Source organism: Anas platyrhynchos, chromosome 9 (assembly GCF_047663525.1).
Source record: "Anas platyrhynchos isolate ZD024472 breed Pekin duck chromosome 9, IASCAAS_PekinDuck_T2T, whole genome shotgun sequence".
Lineage (NCBI taxonomy): Eukaryota > Metazoa > Chordata > Aves > Anseriformes > Anatidae > Anas > Anas platyrhynchos.
The window spans coordinates 12,765,802-12,786,938 of NC_092595.1; the positions used below are offsets into that span (position 1 = coordinate 12,765,802).

General features: G+C 58.7%; 1 protein-coding gene across 1 annotated transcript in view; it reads right to left on the reverse strand.

Annotated features, from left to right (window-relative positions):
* Window positions 1-294: 294 nt before the first annotated feature.
* Window positions 295-21,137, reverse strand: part of XXYLT1 (xyloside xylosyltransferase 1) — a 37,723-nt gene continuing 16,880 nt past the window's right edge. Inside the window, exons 3-4 of the mRNA XM_027464788.3 lie at window positions 16,057-16,189; window positions 295-1,423 (exon numbers count right to left, since the gene is read on the reverse strand). Coding sequence (XP_027320589.1) covers window positions 1,027-1,423; window positions 16,057-16,189 — 530 coding nt within the window. The 3' untranslated portion in view covers window positions 295-1,026. The remainder of the gene's footprint in view (window positions 1,424-16,056; window positions 16,190-21,137) is intronic.

Here is a 21,137-nt window from a genome sequence, read left to right on the forward strand (position 1 = left end):
CTCACACACATGGCTGCTGGTGCAACAGCATCGCCCGGCCACTATCATCTGTCTCTGCTGGTCGCCACCGCTGTGGTGTGCACACGCTGCGATAAGCAGAGCGAAGGGATCAGGGCAGGATTTATCGCACCGCTCGCTGGGGGCAGGCGTCTCATTAGGCGCAGTGCGAAGCCATGCAGGGCACCGCTTCCACCTGCCCATCAGGTATGTATCAGCCACCCATCAATCACCGTAACAGAACACAAAACCTCCCATGGCACAGGACTTCAGTCGTGCTGCAGAAAAACAGCCAAGTGGGTTTTGCGTTTGCAGCTTTATTACAGTACAAAAGGTTAAAGGCAAAGCTAGAAAAATGAACCAATTTGTACACGCTCGCTGAATGCTTTTAAGACAAGGTATCGCAGTAAAGCTTTTATTGCTAAGGAGAACCAGAGGAAGGATTTAAAGCTCATCTAGCATTCAATTTTTGTTCACAAGTAACCCAAATTTAAAGCAGCTTTTCAGTCCTTGAAACCCTCTCGCTTTTGTGGAATGCTCAAAAGGAAGATGACCTGAGGACAGTGTCTGCTCTTGAGACGGACCAGACTGATGCTCTGCATGAGGTGCAAAATGGGCCACCAAGGAATGCCAAAACAAAACCCAATCACCTGGCTCTGAAATCTCGCCGTCAGGCAGCACGATGCTGCACAGCACCCATGGAGCCAGCCCCTCAGCTGCCCCTACACCTGGTGGCTCTGGCACAGACAGCACCGTGGATGTGCCCCGAGACCTAAGTTGAACCATGGGAGAGCCAGGAGCTGAGCCCAGGCATCTCCACTATAAACGTCCTGCTCTAACTCCTGGAGGGGTGAGACTACAGGTAGTGGGAAACTGAACCCTCTTGGGATCCCCAGGGATCAGGGATCTCCCTGGGATGTAACAGATCAGGGCTGGCCACCCTTCTGGAGGGACTGGTGCAGTCACTGCAGCTCTGCACAGCTTTCCGGCACTGCTGCAGTCAGAGCTGCTCCCGGAGGAATCGCTGCCCTAGTCTTCGGGGATCGGGGTGTTGCAGTTCCCGTGGTAAATTTTGACCTCACCATCACACCGAAAGTACTGGTCAAAGACGTCGCTATAGCCGTGGTCCTTCCACCACGTGCAGAGCTGCCGGTTCCAGGTGCAGTCGAGCACGTGGAAGAGCTCTGGGTGCTCCATCCCCACCATGGTGAAGAAATCCTGGTCCCCGAGGTGGCCCTTGAAGCGGTACTTCTCGGTGAGCTTCTGCACCATGGCGGGCTCCAGCAGCTGGTTGTAGAGCTTGGAGCGCCTCATGGCCTCCAGGTTGAGGAGCAGGACGCCGCTGTTGAAGCCGGGCAGCCCGTCGGGAGGGGGCTCCCCCACCCTGGTTTTGGGGTTCTCGCGGCGGTACTGCCAGAAGGTGTGCCTGGGGAGAGAGCAGAGGTGAGAACAGGGGGTGAGCGAGCACAGAGAGCGGCCACCAGCACTCGGGGCAGGCCTGGAAATGAGAATTGGATCCACCCTGTGAATGCTCAGAGCACCTCTGAGAGTGCAAAAGACTGAAACGTTGTGCTGAGACCTGAATTCCCCTCCACATATGCCTGCCAGGTACAAGAACAGCTTCAAAAGGACAAAAGACCCCCCGCAAGCTCTCAGTGCTGTCTTCTGGTGGCTGGAGGCATCCGGCCCCCGGAGCAGCCCCGTCCCTCACGGGCTGCCCTCTGCCTCCCTGCACAGGATATCGCCCAGACCTCAGGCCACTCTCCTTGCCCTCTCCTAAAGCCTCCTTTGTGTTCCTCAGCATCCTCGGGCGAGTGAGCTGGGCGCAGGACCCTGTGACTGCTCACATGGCTGTGCAGGGAGACGGAATCACATCCCTTGCCCTAAGGTCAGCCGACCACGTGCACCCCTCGGCTGCTCGGCGCCGCATCCCCGCTGCGCTGCCCCGAGCCGGGAGCAGGAGCTGGCATGCAGGGTGTCCGAGGGAGCCCTACAAAGTAGGTCAGGTCTGGCTGCAGGACACGGCTGGGCACTGCTGTGAATTCTATCAGCGTGTTTTACTTCTCTCCAGAGCACCAGTGGGCTGAGCAGGATAAAAAGAGAGCTGCCCTGAACCACCACACCTGTGATTCACTGCACTCCTCAGGACCTGTCCCCCTCGGAGCCCCCTGCCTGGGGTCAGCTCTGCAGACCCCCACAGCCAGGGCCTCTGCCCCGTGCCACGTGGATTTGGGGCCTGTGGCTCCCATTCAGCCCCGCGTCCTGCCCAGGGACCTCCATGTGCTTCACAGACAGCACGGCCCCTGGTCCCTCAGCACCCATCGGGGGTGGAAGCAGTGGATGGGAAGGTCAGGAACAGAGGCGAACCAGACACCAAGGGGTTTTGGGGTCTCGTGGATAGGCACACTGTGCATCTTCTGAATTATCTGGGCCTCTATACCGAAGTTCAGCCCTCCCATGACAGCCGTCCCTATTCTCGTCACCCGTTTCCAGAGGAAGGAGCTCACAACCAAGCCGAGCCCTGCTGCACGAGCTGAGGGAGATGACAGAGAAAGGGAAAGGCCGAGCCGTGCCCTGGCGCTCGCTGTCTCTCGCCGTGACCACAGCTTTGGCCCTGCTCCCCCACCAGCGCCCCGTGCGCGGCACAGGAACCGCTCCCCACCCTTCCCGCAGCGAGCAGCCACTAAAACCAACCCTCCGGCAGCAACCGCGGGACGGGAGCTCCCTGCAGAACCAGCTCAACCCCTTCTCCTTCCTGCCAAAAACGCTCTCCGGGGCCCAAGCGAGCACGGTTTGCACGGAGACCCTCCGAGCAGCACCCCGTTGTGCAGCCCGCAGCCCGTCCTGCCCCGCTGTGAAGGCAGCAGAGGCGCAGCGCCGCGGCCGGCCCAGCCCGGCTCCTGCCCTTCCTGCGGGGACATTGTTGGCGGCAGACAGGACACAATGCCGAGCCCGGCCAGCGCCGGCAGCGATAGCGCGGCCCCGCTCGCACAAAAGCTCCACGATGGCAAACACCGAGCGGGCCCGGGCCGGCTCAGCCCGGCTGCAGTGGGTATGGGGCCAACAAACCCAGCTGGAGACGGGCGAGATGGCTTCGACCGCACCAGGAACACCTCGGGGACTGCTGCACGAGCCCCTCCAGAGCTGGCGTTTGGGAGGGTGGGAGCTGGGCTCAGAGCCCGCAGGGTGACCCCGGTGGGATGCCCAAACACTGCTCACCTGCTCAGACACACCAAACATCCCACTGCTTACCCCACACCCTGCATTTAATGGTATCAGGGTAGCAGAGCATGCGGCATCGCCGCTGTGAGGTGATTACAGGGAAGCGCCGCATCAAAACTTGGCCTCGTTTTGAGGCTGTGCAAAAAGGCTTGAAATAAATCCCTCCAAGTAGCAGAAATATTTCCTCTTCTTCTTTTTTTTTTTTTTTTTTTAAGACACCCGATAGCAAGATCTCATTAGTTAAATAAGCACTGCCTTCAGCATCTGCAGCCCTGGGAAGGCTCAGATGCAGCAGCTCTGGCAGGCGTGATCCTCCCTAGCTCATTTCCAGCTGCCAAGGAGAACAGTGTTGCAAGTTTAGGAACACACGAAATTAACTCAAGAGAGTGATTCAATTGGGAAAAAATTAGACTACCTAAGCAAGCAGCACAAAAATGGCTCTGGCTCCTTGCACAGCCCCGGGGCAGTGAGCACACCCCGCCGTGCACACGAGCTGTTCCCACTTGCAGGAACCGAACTCGTCCCCTGCCATTACCCAAGCAGCTTCTGCTGGGGCTGAACCCACCCCCACGAATTGGGATGGGGTCTTCTGCCCCCGAGCTGCATCCCCTGCAAGCTGGGGCAGCCGGGAGCTGGCAGAGCTTGTAGGGCAGGGGCAGCCAGGGGGGAGCCTGCACCCCCCAGCCCCGCTGTCTGACAAGGGGGAGGCAGCACCTCTCTTCCCTCCCAGCCCCAACCCTTCAGGCAGAGCTACAGCACGTTTTTGCACCTTGCTGTGAAGTTGTCAGAGAGAAACGCTGCTGCTGTTAGAGAGAATAAATTAAGCCTGCCCGATTCCTCTCCGAATTTGCCAGGCACTGACCGAAGTCTCAGCACAGCTGCACAGAAAAGAGGAATTTGTCCGAGCATGGCTTGGATTTCGCACCCAAAGGTGATAAAGGCTCCCGTGCTTGGGAGCTGAACTAATTCAGATGTAAGAAGATGCAGGGAAATCAGCCCCTGGAAGAGCTGAGGAGTCATGATGGGCACTCCCCCCCTAGGAAAATGTAAATCCAAACGTTTGGTGAAGGCAGCTGCGTTCAGCTCTTAACACGGGGTAGCTGGAGCAGTGCTAAGGCTCGTGCAGAGCACTGACAATTGCAGCACCCTTCTGGCCTCCTTGGGATGCCCTGCGACTTGAGGGGCCTTGCGCAGGCTCAGTGCAGGGCTGTGCGACCAGCCAAGGCCAGGGCTGGGACTTCGCAGCCAGCGGATGAATTATCCCAGCAGAAAATGTGGATCCACTAATACTGACAGCCGGGAGCACGTTTTATATTTCCTGAGCGATAAAGGCAGGAGAATCGGAACTGCAGAGCACCAGCACTCCCGTGCTGTTCTCCATTTAAATGCTTCAGATTCAAAACTGAATTTTCTCACTTCGTTTAGGGTCTTTACAGCATTCCCTTTTGGCTGGTTCAGGGCAGAAAGGGTTTTTCCAAGCGCCAATTTCCCCTGGAAGGAAGGACCCAGCTTTTGAACAGCTGTCTCCACGCCTCCCGGGGAAGGGGGAGCAGAGCACTTGCTGCAGGCTCGCTGCCTCGTTGCGGAGCACAGGCAGCAATGCTCTTTGCATCTAAAGCAGGGAGAGGAGAGGAAAGGGCTCTGCCCGTGCAAGGAGCGGTTCTGTCCTGGGCACAGACACCAGGCCACTGCAGAGACAATCTGAGGATGCTCACGGGAAAGGAAGCAAAGCACCCCTGGCGTGGCACTAGGGGGAAGCTCAGTGTGCACAGCCGAGATCCAGCCTTGCACTCACCAGCCTGAGGAGCTCCTGGACGCGGGCTGGTTGGTACACGCTGGTTGGGAGCAGAGCCCCAGAGGGAGGTGCCTTACAGCAGGACAGCGGGGCCCTGGCCCCTGACTCAGGCTCTGAGCAACGCCGCTCCCCGGCAGGCTGCTGCGAGAGGGCTGAGCCAGGCAGCAGCGCTGCTGGCTGCAGGGAGATGAGGTGAGAAAGGAGCAGGATTGTTCCAGCGCTTCCTCCTGGCAGGATGGGGCCGGGGATGGGGCCGGGGAGCACGGGTTGTCCCCCGGGATGCGGGGCCGGGGCAGAGCCGCAGGATGCGATGAGCACAGCGAGGCGCCGACGGCTCGGGAACCTGTCCCAGCGCTGGGCTGAGGCCAACTGAGGGAAAGGTGTTTGGGCAGGGCTCAGCTTTCATCCTTCTAATGGTGGCTTTCCGTCCTCTCCTCCTCCAGGGACCGCGATAGAGAAGAACACGGCTGAAAGGTGCCTCCAGGAGTGTCCTCTTCGGAGGAGACAGGGCCAGGAGGAACACAGCGACCAGCTGAGGAGCCATCCCAGCCCACACCCCGCTCTGCTCCCTCCTGTCTGAAATCACCCAGCTCAAGCTTTGGCAAAACATGGGGGCAAAATCCCAGAGGTTTGATGAACAGACTGCCAGGACCCAGGGAGGGGGCTGCCAAATCTTGAAAGGGGGTGCCTCCTGCGGTCCCCAGCGGGTGCTGCTGGCAGCTACACCCCGTCCCCTGCTGCTTTTCCTCTCTAACCGGGCTGCCCAGCGCCCAGTTTTTGGCCGCACCCTGTACGATGCGATGTTCTCTGCGGGAAACGAAGCTGCAGGTGCTGGTCGATGGGGAAAGCACACGTGGGCTCATCTTGGCGGATCTGGAAAAAATGGCATTAGCAGGTGCTCTGCAACAATGGGACAAGCTGCGTAAAACACACAGTTCCCCCAAAACACAGGAAAGGCAGAGCTGGGTGAATCACACGGCCCACGTGGCAGGGAGATACCTGCAAAAAAGGCTGGGGCTGGGCACTGCCCGGCAGCATGGAGGGGAGGGAAGGGGAAAAATGGAAGGGAAGGGGCTCGCAGGAGGCTCACGCAGGGTCCCCTGGGCTGCTCTGGGGGCAGCCCCCACCTCAGCCAAGACAGGGCTGAAGCCACCAGCAAGCACAAAGCTGCAGCACCGAGGCTCCCCGTGCCCTCCTCTCCACAGCACCGCTGGCCTTGGCGCTGGGGAGGGCTCGGTGCCCGCACCCCCGGCAGCGAGGGACCTCCAGCAAGGGCAGGAAGGCAGCGCCGAGCCCCCGGCTGCCACCGGGATGAAAAGCAGCAGGAAACTGCTCGCTGGGAGGAGGGGAGGAGAAAGGAAGAGAAGGCATTTCAGGCTTTTGTTAACCACCGGGCTGACCGTGGCCCCTCTCGAAGGGAGGGGAAAATTCCTTCCCAGCGGTGACCCCGGGCCCCTGACACCGTAAGAGCTTGGGGCCGGGGCTGCCAGCGCCCGCCTGCGGCCCCGCTGCCCCCCAGGCCAGCAGCTGCAGCGAGCCGAGGGGCTCTGCTTTGAGGCGCTGTTTATAAACAGAGCCTGCGTGTGCTAGGAAACATCTGGAGAACAGCACTTCCAAGCATTCAAACGCCGGGCCCAGGCAGCACAGATAAAAAAACACTTCCACCAGGACTTCCCCTGCTGGCCAAGCACGCGCTCCTCCGGCCCGGCCTCCTCCTGCGCAGCCAGCAGCCCCCCTGCCTGCCGTCACCAGCCCTGATGGGCAGCTCCAAATCTGTGCCATGGCAAAACTGCTGGAAACCACAGCTAAAGGGGCAGGGAAACACTGCTGGCAGGGTCAGCACACCCAGCCGGAGATGCCCTGGGGCGGGTTGGTGTGCTGGTACCCAGGGGAGATGCTCAGGAGGTACCCAGGGAGATGGCAATGCCCACGAGGCAATGCCCCATGCAGACAGCGGTGCTGTTTGAGCAGAGCCTGCCCTTTGAGCCCATTTGCTCAGCACACAGGGGTGCATTTAACCCTCACACTTGGGGGCAGAATCGTTTTCTGGTGTCCTCAGCACCCCTCAGCTGGTGCTGCCACCACCCCTTGCTGCCAACCTGCAGGCGGCTTTTCCACCTGATCCTCAGCAAGAAGAAGGAGCGTGGCCAGGACACCTCCCTGCAGCCTTCTCTCTGCTAAACCCAGCCAGGTGCCCGGATGGTAGCACCAGCACGGCACCAGCACAGCCCCATCTGCACGGAGGGACACTCCCCTTCCCCGCCACGGCGCTGCCAGACCTCAGCCAGGACTTTCCCTGCTGCCCAAGGAGGCTGGAACAAAGTGGCCCTTGTCGCTGATTGCTTATTTCCCACGTGCAAATGCTAAACCCTTTAAGGAGCTGAGGGGACAGGTTCAGTACCAGCCCGGGCCGGAGCGCCTTAGCTCAAGCTGAGCAGCTTGTGTAAGCCAGGAAATCCCAGCTTCGCCCTGCTGGGGAGCACGGCTCGCCCAGGGCTGTGCCAGAGCCGCAGTGCTGGGGTACTGCCTGCTCCAGAGCTAAAAACATCACCCCGGGGCAAAGCAGGTGCCTCCAGCCCCTGCATCCAGCCCACACGCCCCGCTGCCGCCACACCTCGTCTGGAAATCCCTGTGAATTGACAGATTGAGTGCTCAGAGAGGCTTTGGTAATTCCCTAATAAATCTCCCACGTAAGGCACAAATGATGTCTGTGCAGCGACAGCCCCTACCAGAAGGCCGTCTGCATGCCAAACTTGTGAAAGGCCTGGTTTTGGGGCAGGAAATCCATTCTGGATGATTCTATTTCTGCGTGGACATAACAGTCCCAAACCAGACTCACTGCAGTGGCTAATTAGCAAACTCCCTGAGAACGCAGCTCATCACCGGGTGATTAATGAGGGCACTCCTCACCCCGTTCCTGTCGCCTCCCATGCCCCTGCGGTGCTACTGCCCGGGGACGGGAGCTGCAGCCTGGTGGGATGGGGCCGGAGGGCTCACAGCAGCTTTGGGGTGGAGGAAGCAGCACCAGCAGTCCTGAGCCTTACCCTGTGGTACACACATGTTGTGGCTGTTCAAAAAAACCTCATTTTAACACCCAGAATCTCAGAAGGCACAGGAATACGACTAATATTATTAATAGCTTTAATCCTACTCGCTGCCTGTTCGTGGTTGTTAGATGCTGGCAGGTTTATTCATTGCTCTGAATGACATTTCAGCTTTGGTTGGTGATGGGAGAGAGTGCAACGGGGCTTACACATTAGTGATGTGCACCGATGTAAGCACTGAAAACCTTTACCTTCTGGGATTTCAGACATCAGGAAGGAACGCTAAATTCCCCAAATCAATTCTGCTGCCAATTCCTTTCAGGTTCTGCTTGTTCCGTAATTTTGGCTTTTTCTTGGTAGCAATTGCCAAAGAATTCCTAGAATCGTTTCACCCTCACATCAAGCAGCAGCACCTGCTACAAATCAATTCAAAGCCTCAACATGGTGTAAAATCCGAAGTGCAAAGGGTTCGGCTTGGCTCTGGCTCCCAGGGCTGTGCGCAGGCTGCCACCAACCACCAGTGCCCCTGGAAAAGAAAGGCAAAGATCTCCTGTCTTCTCCAAGAGGGCACTGAGAAGGACAGAGCTCCCTGCTCTCCCAGGCAAAAGCACTCGGAGAGGAGCAAAGCCTCCAAATCGGGGCACCCTGCCTGTAGGAGGGGCCCACGATGCCAGGGGATCTGTGGCTGTCCCCAGCCCCATAGGCCCAGCCAGTTTGCAGGTAGAAGCAGCAGGGTTTCCTCACCCCTCCAGCGGCAGAAGGGGCCAGGGAGAAAGGGGAGCGAGGTCTGGCCCTGGTAGGAGTGAGCACAGGCAGAGGAGCACAAAGAAAAAATGGTGGGACCGAGCTCACCCCACACCTCCAGCAGCTCCTGCTTGACCACAGTCAAGGACAAAGCTTCTCGTCCTCTTCCCTTCCACAAAAACGTGCCCTGCTCGAGCTCTTCCTAGGCTTGAGGCAGGAGCAAAGACAAACAGCCTGGCAGCCATAAAAGGATCCAAGTGTGGATCCTTTGCAAGCCCTTTGATGCAGATAGCCTTTCCTGCACCATAAACTTTCCTAATTTCCAGCGCCGTGGATTTCCAAGATGCCTCAGGCTTTTATTAGCTCCTTGGCTAATAAAATAATAATTCATCAGGGCCAGCAGTGAGGATCTCACCCTGCAATGCTAAGGGGGGGGTCTCTTGTGTGTCTGCTGTGACACTGGCAGCTCCAGGCCCCCAGGGACATCCAGCACCAGCGGTCAACCCCAGCGCTCCCCAGCCCCGCTGCATGGATGCTGAGAGGAGCCAGCAGCTGCCCTGTGCCAGCAGGCTGCTCCAAATGCACCTGAGGAGGATTTGGGAGGTCCAGAAGAGCAGGGTTAGGTGGGGACAATCCCTGCCGAGGGCACACACACCTGCAGCCAGATCTCAGAGCATCTCTGTGCCGTGCTTTGCAACCCCTGCAGCCAGCACTGCCCGGCAAGCTGAGGGCTGCTGGGGAGGCTTCCAGGTCCCCCTCGAGCAGTGGTGCTGAACCCATCCAGCCCTGGGGTGCCATCCCCAGCGTGAGGCTGCTGAGGGCAGCCGTGTCACCAGTGCCACCAACCTGCTGCAGCTCACACGCCATCGGGGTGATCTCTCACCAGGAACCTCAGGTTTAAGCCTCCCGTAACCTGAACACTTCTGAGAGTGTTCGGAACATTTCTGGGAGTGCCGCGGCGTCTCCCCGCTCCTCTCAGCTGAGGGGCTGCTTGGACGCTGCGAGTTTCTCCCTTGGGCAGCTGCCAGCACCCAGCTGCCGTGCCCGGGGACACGCAGTGCTGGCAGGGCCGGGCTGTGGCATCCTGCTCCCCGAAAACACCCTGGCTGTGTGCTGGCAGAGACCCGTGCCGTGCCTGTGTGCACGTGGGCGCACCCCAAGCCTGCAGCTCACCCCTGATCATGCCTCATCCCCTCCTCCGGAGGGGTCACAGTTGTGCCAAGCCATCCATGGAGAGCCCCCTGGTCCTGTGTGTCCTGCCAGGCTGCTCCCAGATCTGCTGCACGCCCTGGGGACACTTTGCCTGCCCCCCTGAGAGCCTGCGGCAGGCTGCACCTGCAGCACGTGCAGCACGTGCCCGTTAGCAGGGCTGCTGACAGAGCACGGGAGGGGCTGGTCTGCTGAATTGGTTCAGGATCTGGCACGGGAGCCCCAGCGCAACATAAATATTGGTACAGCACATCGCCACCTGCCCTTTGCAGGCTGGTGAGCAGGACACTGCCAGCACGCCTCAGCAGCTGAAATACTGCAGGGGACAGCAGGGTGTTTAATTAAGATCACGACTCCGCAGATGCACATCCTTGCATGGGAAGCCTTTTGAAGCAGACAAACCTCAGATGCAGATTTTAATCTTTCCATCAAAACCATAGACACAGAAGCACGAGGTCCTGGTCTCGGCCGTGGCCTGGCTCCCACGCAGGCAGGCACACGAGCAGACAGACGTCGGTGCTGGGCAGAGGCGCCGGCCGCATCCTGAGCGGGAGCAGGAACCATCCGAAAGCCCATGGGTGTCCAAGAGCCTAGAGCACAGCACCGAGTGTCCTCAGCTCCCTTGGGAGCAGGGGGCAGCTGTGGGTACCCAGCCCCTTGCAGGATGAAGCTCTGCCTCTGCAGCAACTGAAGCCCAGTGTTTCATTGCGGAGGGCCGGGGGATCTTTTTGCTCACAGCAACACGTTTTATCCAAGACAAACAGCGCCCGGGCATTGTTTCAGCATGAGTCAAGCGCATGGAAACACTCCAGTGCCATCCTGTTTTGCTGTCTGGAGGTTTCCCCCTACCTTCCGGATACGCCGACAGGCTCTGGGACGTTTCCTATCTCCTGTTCTCCTGCTACCCCATTTCCCGTAAGTGTCTGCATGCTCAGAGCGCCGCCGCGGCAGCCGAGCATCCTGCAGTCCCAGCCCCTGCCTGGAGAGCACAGCCTGCAGCCCGGCAGCTGGGGGGAATAGCCCTGCCTCCCAGAGATGGTGTATTGCTTACAAAAAATGCCTGCGTGCACACGTTTGCATCCTCTGCTGGGCCAAATAGGCAGCGGGCTTCAAGACTGAGCACCTAACACGGCGACCTGATGGATCTCCATCCGTCTTCCCACCACGGTGCAGCCCGGGGCAGAAGGCACACGGGCATTTTGCTGTCAGTGAAGGCTTGCCCTGTCCATGTCCCTGCCAGCCCGCAGTGCTGTGAGCGAGCAGCAGCTCAGGAAAGCTCCAGGCTCCTTGCTTTGCCCTCACCTTTCAGATGTTGTGCCCCACGCTGCTGCTTCCAAGCCCTCAGTGCTCCAAGTGCAGCCGTGTCCCAGCCCCACGGGGGACAACCCGGCCACGAGTGCCACGTGGAGCACAGCTCCTGTGCTGGGAGCAGCTGCAGGGCACCGGCACCGCCTGGGGCTGCAAATCCAACCCCAGCGCCTCGCCGGAGATGTTTTGAGCACAGCGGAGGAGCAACACCGGGATAAATTCCCTGGGGCAGAGCTGGTGTCATGGAAAGCTGGGCCACGTGGGGAGGGGAAAGCAGGAGGGAATTGAGACCCCCCCATTGCCCAGCAGCACTCCCCCCCCCCCCCCCCAGCCACCTTTCCAGCGGGTGCTCCCAACCTGCGCGCGTGGCAAATCGCACGGCTGGAGCTGACACCTCCGCTTCACGCCTAGAACACATTTAACTTGCTAAAAATATAAAAATAGCAAAGATTATTATTTTTATTTTTATTTTTTTTTTACAAACACACTCGCGCTTTGCCAGCTCGTGTTTTTGCCTGGAAGCCCTTTGAGGAGGGAGGTGCGGGGAGCCCTGCGGGGGGCAGGCGGCGCGTTTGGACAGCTCGCCCCACACAGCGCGGCCGGTGACGAGGGACAGCAGGAGCTTGTTTTCACGTGGAGAGCAAAACAGCACAACAAGGGCAGCACAACACAGCCAGGACTGAGCCGGCACATCAAAGCCGCCCGCCAGCGGGCTCAGCCCGAGGCGCAGCACTCGAGGCCCCGTTACTGCTGGGCTGCCTCGAGCCCCCCGCCAGCAGCAGGAGGCCACGGGGCAGGGTCTGCCTCGGGTCGGATAATTGTACAAGATTTTTCAGCCCTGCCTTGCCCCTGCCGTGCCGGAGATCTCCTCCTTTAGCCGAGCACCCCGTGGCCCCACTCGGTACCCCTGGCGTAGCCTTTTCTGCAGACCGCCTCCAGGCAGCCGGCCACCATCCCAGCTCTGGCTGTGCATGGAAATGCTGCAAAGCTGATCTGTGCCCGGGCAGAAAGGTGGAGGAATAGCAGCTGGGGCTGAGTGCAGGCAGAGAAATGCTTCCTTCACCCTGCTCACTGAACTGCCACAGGCTGTGTGGCTAGCAGAAGGGAGCTGGCCTGTTGGGCAAGGCAGGCTTCAGCTCACAATCCGACCGAGCCCCAGCACGGTGCTCAGCTGTAGCGCTTCTCTCTCTCTGCTATTTAAGCCCTAACAATTGGATGTAATTAGCTGGGGCTGGATTTACCATTCTGGGCACCAAAGTCCTGCCAGGACACCCAAAGCGGATACAGGAGCCCTCCGTGCTCTGGGTGTGGTGTTGCCTTTCAGAGGAGACTCCTCAGCCTCCGCAGCCCCACTCGTTTCCAAGCCCGTGAGCCAGGAGGACCCCGGAGATGGCTTTTCCCAGCCAGGCACAGGGTTGATTTCTGCAGCATGAGCAACCAGAAACGCTCTCGTGAGTACGCTCTCATTTGGCTTCTAGGAAACGATCAGCAGTGATTAATAACCACACGGGACACCAGGACCGAGGAAGGCTCTCAGACTGGAGACACCAGGACAAAACTCATACCCTAATAACAGTGCTGTGCAATTTGCTCTAAAGCCACAGTCCTGGGAGAAGCCACGCAAACTTCAGCTCCATCCATAAATCACTTTGAAAAAACCCAAACTTGTGTTTGGGAACAACCTTATATCATCGAAATGTCGCTGAAACCTTGGTGGAGGGTGCAGAAAATGATGTAACTTGGCAAGCTCCATCCCTTTCCGCTGACAATCTGTTTTCTCATATGTTTAATATAAAGAACATGGGAAATGTCCAAATCCCTTTTCTCTGCTCAGCATGATTCACTACCTCTGCTCCTGCCCGCGGCGTGACCCTTGCTGGCTGTCGGTCGCATTTCTAGAGTGAGGAGCAGCACCACGGGGGTGCCCTGGGCACTGCAGACCGGGGAGAGCATGGCACAGCCCGGCCAAAACATGAGGCAGAGGGTGGGGATGAGGTGCGGCTGCGAAACATGGCCAGAAGGGATCACGGCCACACTGGGGCTGGCAAAGTAGGCAGCTGCCATGGGAGCACTGGCCCCGGACACCTCCACGTGCTCCGTGCCAGTGCCCTGTGTGCCACTGCGCCTTCTGAGCCACCTCCGCTAACGAGGAGTTATAATTAGCCAGCAGCAATCCCACTGCTGTGTCAGCAATCCCTGTGCACGGTGAAAACCCGGTGTCCCTCATGTTCCTGTCATGGCCCTGCTCCTCGAGGATGCCTGAGCTTCTGCACAGGATGCCAGCTTCGCCCCCTGCTCCGCAGGTCAGTGCCGTGATGCTCTCTGCTCCTGGCCTCCAGCAGCTTGCGGGCAGCCCCCCGGCTCCTGGAGAAGTGCCTGCATGGCTGCTTGGCCAGCAGTCCCCTCCTGGAGCACTGCTCTGTGTGTCCAGCCTCGTCCCACCCTCTGGATTCCTGCAGGAGGCCGTCCCGCAGCAGGCACACACAGCACACCCTGCCCTCTGCTAAGGCACACTGGCTCCAAGCTCAGCCTTTGCCTAAGAGCGTTGCTGGCCCTGTCTTTGCAGGTTCAGTTATTGATCTCCTTAAGGCTTCCAGTAGGGAAAGAAAAGGCAGAGAGCTCTTAAGCTTTTTTATCTTTCCCTGAGAACATTTCCATTAGGATTAGCAAATCTGGCCAGGCTATCTCAGACACTCAAACTCGGCTCAGCTGGAAAGTCATTAAGGCATCCTGAGTTCATGATCTGATTCACCCTGGATTAAAACAAAAACGGAGGTTCATCCTTGACAGGATACATGTTAAATTCAATCAGTGTACTTAAGTACCACCCCGAGCTGATATCTGATCCCACTCAGCACAGCACCTGCTCAAACATGAACCAATTTCCAGCCGTCCCATCCCTCAGGGCTAGAACCTCCTGCGATGCCTGAAAACATCTCCAACCCACCCCTCCTCTAGCTCAGCCCGGCTGCGTTGCATGTGGCGACCCAGGGAACAAAGCGAGCGGCAGCAGATGGGGTTGAGGAGAGGCCCCAGGCTGGGGCTGCGTGCTACCAGCAGCTTTTAGGGCAGAAAGCTGGGGCTGACTTTTCCTCAAGACACGTGTGCTCCGGCTGACGGCAGAGCTGAGTTACGGACCCCAGCAGGACGGCACAGCGACGTGCGATTAGTGCCAACCCCATTACCCCTGCACCTCACACCCCACGTGCCACAGCGCCTTCGCCCCTCACTCTGCGAGCCCTGGCAGAGCTGTGACCGGCCCACGGGACACGCAGCACCCGGCTCCCCCCAGCTGGGATCCCCTGGGTGCACCCGGGGCTGGTCCTGCAGCACAGCACAGCGCCAGCAGCCTGCGGGTCCATGCGGGCATTGGTCAGAGCAGAGCCCTTCACCTCCTGCTGAGGCTGCCCAATGTCTGTGTGTGTGAACAGAACCCCCTCCGGATCGCCCAGCGGGGATTTTGCCCAGTGCACGTTTCTCAGCTGGCACAGAGAGCACAAAGTAAACCCTCAAGCACAGCTGGAACGAATCCACGGCTCCAGGGCTGCCCACGATGGAGGGGACAGCAGCGCCCAGCTCCCACACCAGGAACACTGCCAACAGCTGAGCCTGGCCTGGCTGCTGCTTGCAGGACCTGAAGGTCTTTTCTGGGAGAGACAAAGTCCCAAAGCCTCCATCAGCTCTGGGAGAGACCAAAACATCTGCACAGCACACCACGGGACTACAGGCGTCCCTGCCCATGGCAGGGGGGTGGGACCAGATGATCGTTAAGGCCCCTTCCATCCCAAGCTGTTCTGTGATTCTCTCTGCATGCTTGCAAGCCTAGGTCATCATGAGAGGTCCCCCTCAGGCTTCTCTGAGTGAACACCTCTTCAATACAAGGTGCACTGCAGCTGGAAGCAGCACCTACTTGTTACTTGACTGCCAAGAAAAGCTGGGGGTCAGATACTGAAGGACCCGCAGCTGCCCCACCTGTGGTCGATGTGACAGGATGCCCGTCTCTCCAACGTGCTGGTCATCTTTGGCACTTCCCAAAAGATTTCTCACATGTAGCTCAAACTTACTGCAAGTAACGGTAGAGCAGGCGGACTGCTCTGCTTGTACCGCATGCCAGTGCTACCGTATGCTTGCTTGGGTATTTTGTGGAAAACATGGATGGAGAGCAAAGAGGGAAGCTGGATAGCAGGACGAAAGGCAAACACTGCTCAGAGCCAAGCCCCAGGCAGTGCCAGCCACCTGGCTGCACGCTCACCCTCCTCAGGCTAACGCAATGCCCAAGTGCAGCCGAAAACAGACTCATCCTGGGTCCACCTGGCACAGGAGGTGTCACCTCTGCTGGGGCAGAGCAGCATTATTCACAGCCCAAACCTCCGAACCCCAGCACGCGAGCTGACATGCCAAACTCCAGTCAGAGCACCTGAACAGGAACGGCTGGGCAAACACACCTCCAACAGGTATTCTGTGCATCTATTTATGGATTAGGCACTCGTTATCAGGAACTTGGCTCTGACAGCCTTGTGACTGTCTGTGAGAACAAGGAAACCACAGCGGTGCTGTACACCGTGTTCAGACTGGCCTACAAGTCTCAGATTAAATTCCCCTGCAGAGATTACAGCAGGAAGGCTGTTTCTCCCCAGACTTTGTTCCGACGGCTGATCTGAGCTGAACAGAAAATACGAAGGCCACCCGCTGCCCATCCCCTCCTCCCCACGCCGTGCCCTGGGCACGCGGCCATACCTGTACACCGGCTGCATCTCCCTCGCGATCCCGATGACGGCTCCTTCCTTGAAGCTGTCGAACTCCTCAAACAGGTCTCGGATGTTGGCCTTGTACTTCAGGTCCAAGTCTACCTGGATGATCTGCGTTATTTCTGGAAGCACAAGGAGGAAAAATGAGTAAGGCACGACAAAATCTTCACCAGCGATTACCAACAGCGAGGCGAGGAGTTACACCCACCGTGGGCCTGGTGGGGTCAGCCCAGGGGGCAAGACTCAGCTGATTCAGGGCAAAAGCAGCCCGGCTGCTGCCTCCATCCAAAGCTGCCAACCTTCACCCATCACGGCAGCGCTCACCGGTTTGTATTTTAGGTATGACTGAGTTATGAAACCACTTCTGGTAACGTTCTGTTTCTATCAACCCCCTCCTTTCTTCCAGAAAAATGGTTTTGCACGCAACTGAAAAAAGCAAGAAGCAGCTTCAACGCAGGCTCCCAGCGGATTTGGGGTATTTCTTCCCTTTCTGGAGGTGCCTCTGCGCTCACCTCACCCTCCGTGCTTCGAGAAGCTCTCCAACCTCACCAAGCGCTCCCCACCTCCAACCCACGCAGCCAGCCCTGCCTGGAGGTACGAGAGCAAATCCCACCGCCGACACCGTCGGTAATTCAGGAAGACACACAGCACCTCACAACACCTGCACAGGCTCACGAGCTGCCCGGGGCCTGAGATGGGCTTCCCCATCACCTGTGTGCTGTGAGAAACGGGACCCCACTTAGTCAGTGAAGTACCCTGGCCAGCCAAGCTCAGCGCTGCCTGGGGGCCATGAGGTGTGCACAGCACCTCGAGCTGTCCCATGGCCACCGCGTCAGGTAAGGCCACAGCTATTTCTGTGCTACGAAAGCCAAGAGCACGTTGGCCGGGCTGCTCAGCGCTAACTGGATTAAAAAGACAACATCAACCTGTGTCAGCCTCCAGAGCAACTGCTGGGACTGGAGGCCCAGGGATGACGACGAGCAGGCAGACACAGCGATGTGCCAGCACAGGAACCAAACCGTTCCCTTCCAGGTGCATCCAGCACTGGGTGTTTGTTGCCACCAGCCACTGGGCTGTGCAGCGGCTCCCAACTTTTTGCAAATCCTGCCTTAATCCCGGGCTCTCAGCACTTGGCCATATCTAACACGCTGTCCTCGGTTAAGAAGCAAAAAGCCCCGTGATGTTCGGCAAGAAATATACTGCTTAGTCAGTGAAGTACCCGAGCAGGAAGATAAATCACCCAGACGCAGCACCTGAGCTACCAGCCCAGCTGTATCCCGATTTATTTTCTTACCGTTCATCACTCTCTGCCTGCTGCAGGGGCAGGCTGCCTGCAGAACGGCAGTCCCCAGGCCCACCTGGTATTTACCACCACCCTAATCCTCTGTTTGCAAAGATTTAAAAGCCAGGCTGAGTAATTCACTACAGGCTAAAGCGGGTCTTGACCTGAAAGCAATTTCCCTCAGCCTTCCTAACGGCCTCGGAAATTGCTAGCACAATTCAGGCAGCTGAATAGGCTGGGCAGAGAATTTCTGAATCGGGGAATGAGATGTGTGTCCCAAACACCCAAACCTAAGTCCCCATTAAAGCTCTTCCGAAGCTAAGCCTGAACCTCCCGAACGGCGCAAAACCCCAGATCCCTGACGCTGCTGCCCTCGAGGACAGCCAGCAGGCAGACATCCCAAAGGAGAAAGTCATCCCCCAGTGCAATGCGAGGAGGCACAGCCACAAAACAAGCTCAGGCGGCACCAGGGAGGGGAGCCCAAAGTGTCAGAGGTGCTGCAGAGCTGGGGAGAGGGCTGGAGTCCCTGTCCTGCTCTGGGCAGCAGCCGGGGACCGCTCCAGCACAGCTCAGCCCGGCGCAGCAGCCTTCAGCTGGCTCATCAGGTTTCAATTAAATCAACCGCAAGGCACGTCATCTGATTGTTCTCTGCAATTACAGATGAGCACTAACTGCAATTAATCACAACTGCGGATGGAAGCGGAGCTGGGGGGGGCAGCTCCTACTCCCCCTCTCCCCCGTTTTCCCAGCCCTGCCCGCCCTGGCACCAGCACCCCCGGGGAAACACTACCCAGCCAGACCCAGAGAGCACGAAGTACTTCTCCCTCTTTTTATTTGTATTTTTTTGAAGCAAACATTAACGACAGCAGTGGGACAGAACCGAGCACGGGTCCCGGCACTGAGTGCTGCTTTGCCAGCTGCAGCTGGCAGGGCCGGACCCACGGCCAGGGCGATTTCTCTGCCATCGCTGTCCGCGGCTGGCAGGGGGCCAGGCACTAATATTTCTGATTTATCCTCGTGTTTTGTCCTCTCGCTGAGCACTTTGCCCTGACTGCTGCGTGGGGGTGGACGGATCACATGCTCTTCTTCGCTTTCTGGCACAAACTGCTTGGAGGGGCCCAGCTGGAAGCATGCAGAAACCCTGACAGCGTTTTGCTCGGAAGGCGCATTTTCTAACTTCGCTGTGATATATTTTACCCTCTGCTCCACTCAACTCTGGCTCTCCCAGCCACTGAACATAAAGAGGAGTTAAGCCACTCGAAGCAGAGAAGATCTCCATTAGCAGTGACAGTTTTATGACACAGGCTGGCCCCACTTAAAGCTTGTAATTTTTTACTGCAGCCTCGTAACAGCAACCCCAGCAGGGCTGCAGCCCGGGCTTGGCGCTGCTCGAGGCTTGCTCAGCCTCCCCCCGAGCTGTGGCCCTGCAGACTGGGACACATCCACACCACAGCGCCGATGCTGCACTGCTCAGGGCTCGAAGCCTGACTTTGCCACGCTGACTCGAACCTCCCAGCTCAAATCCTCCCTGCAGACGTGGACGACGGGCTTCAGGAACGCCTGGTCCTGCCGGGAGCTCCTGCTCTCTGCTATACAGAATTGAAAGCCAACAGCAGCACCCAGGACACCTCCTGGCTGTCAGGAGAGGGGGAATCAGCTTTGTGCCAAAGCAGGACTCGGAAGAGATGCTGGCACGGACCCTCTTGTGCAGGCACTCCCCCTTTCTGAGCCTTGCTCAGGATGCAGGAAGTCACTCCCACGTGTCCTGGTATCCCAAGTCCTCCTCCAGCACCTGGCAGAGCTCTGCAGGCAGGACAAGCCCTCGGGGTGCGTGCCCAGGGGCATGGCATCTCGCTCAGCTGCCCGGAGCAGTGCCCAGAGCACCTCTGGCAGGAGGCAGCTTCTGGAATGAGTCTGACACAGCGCACCCCCTAAGAGCCAAGTGCTCTGCGAGAACAGGCAGCGTACCCCCGGTAACTGAGGGCACGTGCCTGGAGCAGGGGTGCACAGGAGGAGGAGGTGCTTTGGCCAACCCAGCTGGAGCTCCGAGGATGCTCCTTGGCTCCGTCAGCCCAGCCACATGCTGTACCTGGGGGCAAACACCCTCCTGGGCTACCAGCCCTGCCAGGAGCCCTGCAGTGCTGCCTCAGCTCCTCCTGCCCTGCAGTTGCTGCTCAGAGCAGCCTGTGGGCACCTGGAGCTGCACAGCCCCGAGCCTGCCCTTAGCTAGAAATGTTCTGCCCTAAGTCTAAGCTTTACCTGGATTTAACACTACAGAAAAGGGGATGGATGGAAGGTCAGGACGCCAAGAGGAGAGGCAGGAAGAGGAGCCTGGGGTAGGTGCCACGCAGAAAAGCCCGGGGGCCCGATTCCCTCAGCTGCTCTGGGAACAGCAGCAGCCCCCTGGCTCCAAACCCTCCTCCTGCAGGCAAAGCGAGCCAGACCTGGGTCAGTGGCACACCTCCACCATGTGGCTCTGCAGGGAGGGGAAACGAGTGACAGCAGTAACGACTTGTGGCAGGTAACAACTGACGGGAAGGAGAGCTGCTGTCACAACGCAGAGCCCTGAAGCTGTCCAGTAGATGCCGTGGCCTTAATTGCTGTTAATTGAGCAGTGCTTTGAATAGCGCTAGACTAGAAAACGCAAGAAGATTGAAGAGTCCTGCAGCAGCTCTCCAGCTGATGGATGGGCTCTCTGCACAAGCTCAGCTCCCTCATCGGAGCAAAATCCCTGCCTGCAGCAGGTCTGGCAGCAGAGCTGCTGTGCTGGCCAGGCCTTTCCAGGAGGACAAGGGAGTTCCAGGGGTGCTGCTGCTCGGCGTAAAGCTGCTGTGACCCAGGCCCTGCAAGCTGAGAGCCTCCCAGCAGCGCTCTGTTACAGCCACTGCTGTGGTCTCCCTCACCTCTGTCCTGTGGAGATGTGCTGGGGGAAGCAGGGAGGGCAGGAGGGGCACAGCCACGGCCCTGCTGCAGCTGTGCAGTGCCCGGATCTCACGCGCGGTCCTTAAGTAGATGTCTGCCTCTCATGGGAGCCAGTCGGGGTTTGGCTCTGCTCCCACCACCTTATAGAACACTCTCCACCTGTTTCAACAAACTTATTTGTAAGGACCTAACCACTCTGGGCTGCTGAGCTGACACAGAGATATCCCTCTGACACATCTTGGACAGGGTCCTGCTCCTCCCAGAGGCAAACGCTCTCCATGCTCCATCACCGCCATGTGCCGGAGCAGCTCTGGATCCCCGCAGAGCCTGTTTTCCCTGAGAAATTTGTTTGGGCTTGAGTTTTATTATTCATAACCCCACCTGCTCACAGACAAGCTCCCTGCTTCACCAGACGGTGGATGCTGATCTTCAGTGATTCACTGGTCAGGCTCCCAGCGGGACGATCCCCACCTGCATGTCTGTGCGGCGATGGCACAGCCAGGGGCCCGATGGTGACAGGCTCACCACCCTCACACACCGAGCCAGCACTGCTGCCTGCACCCCCACAGCCTGCTCCCGGAGCCAGCACAGCACCCACATCATGAAGGGGATCCTCGCCTCCCCCGGGAAGAGGAGCTGTGAGCCCCCAGATAGCCGCCCGAGGCAGCTAAGCACCTGGAGACCCGCGTGGCTCTGACCTCGCCTGCACCGCGCAGCTCCGCACAGCCGCTGGTGCTGGCTGTGAAAGCAGGATCCTCTGCCTGCTGGCTGCGAGGTGTGCGGCCAAGAAAAACACGGCTCCCACAGCCACTGCCAAGGCTGGGCATGGGCTCGGCTTCCCCGAGAGCCTCCCGCTGCAGCTGCGG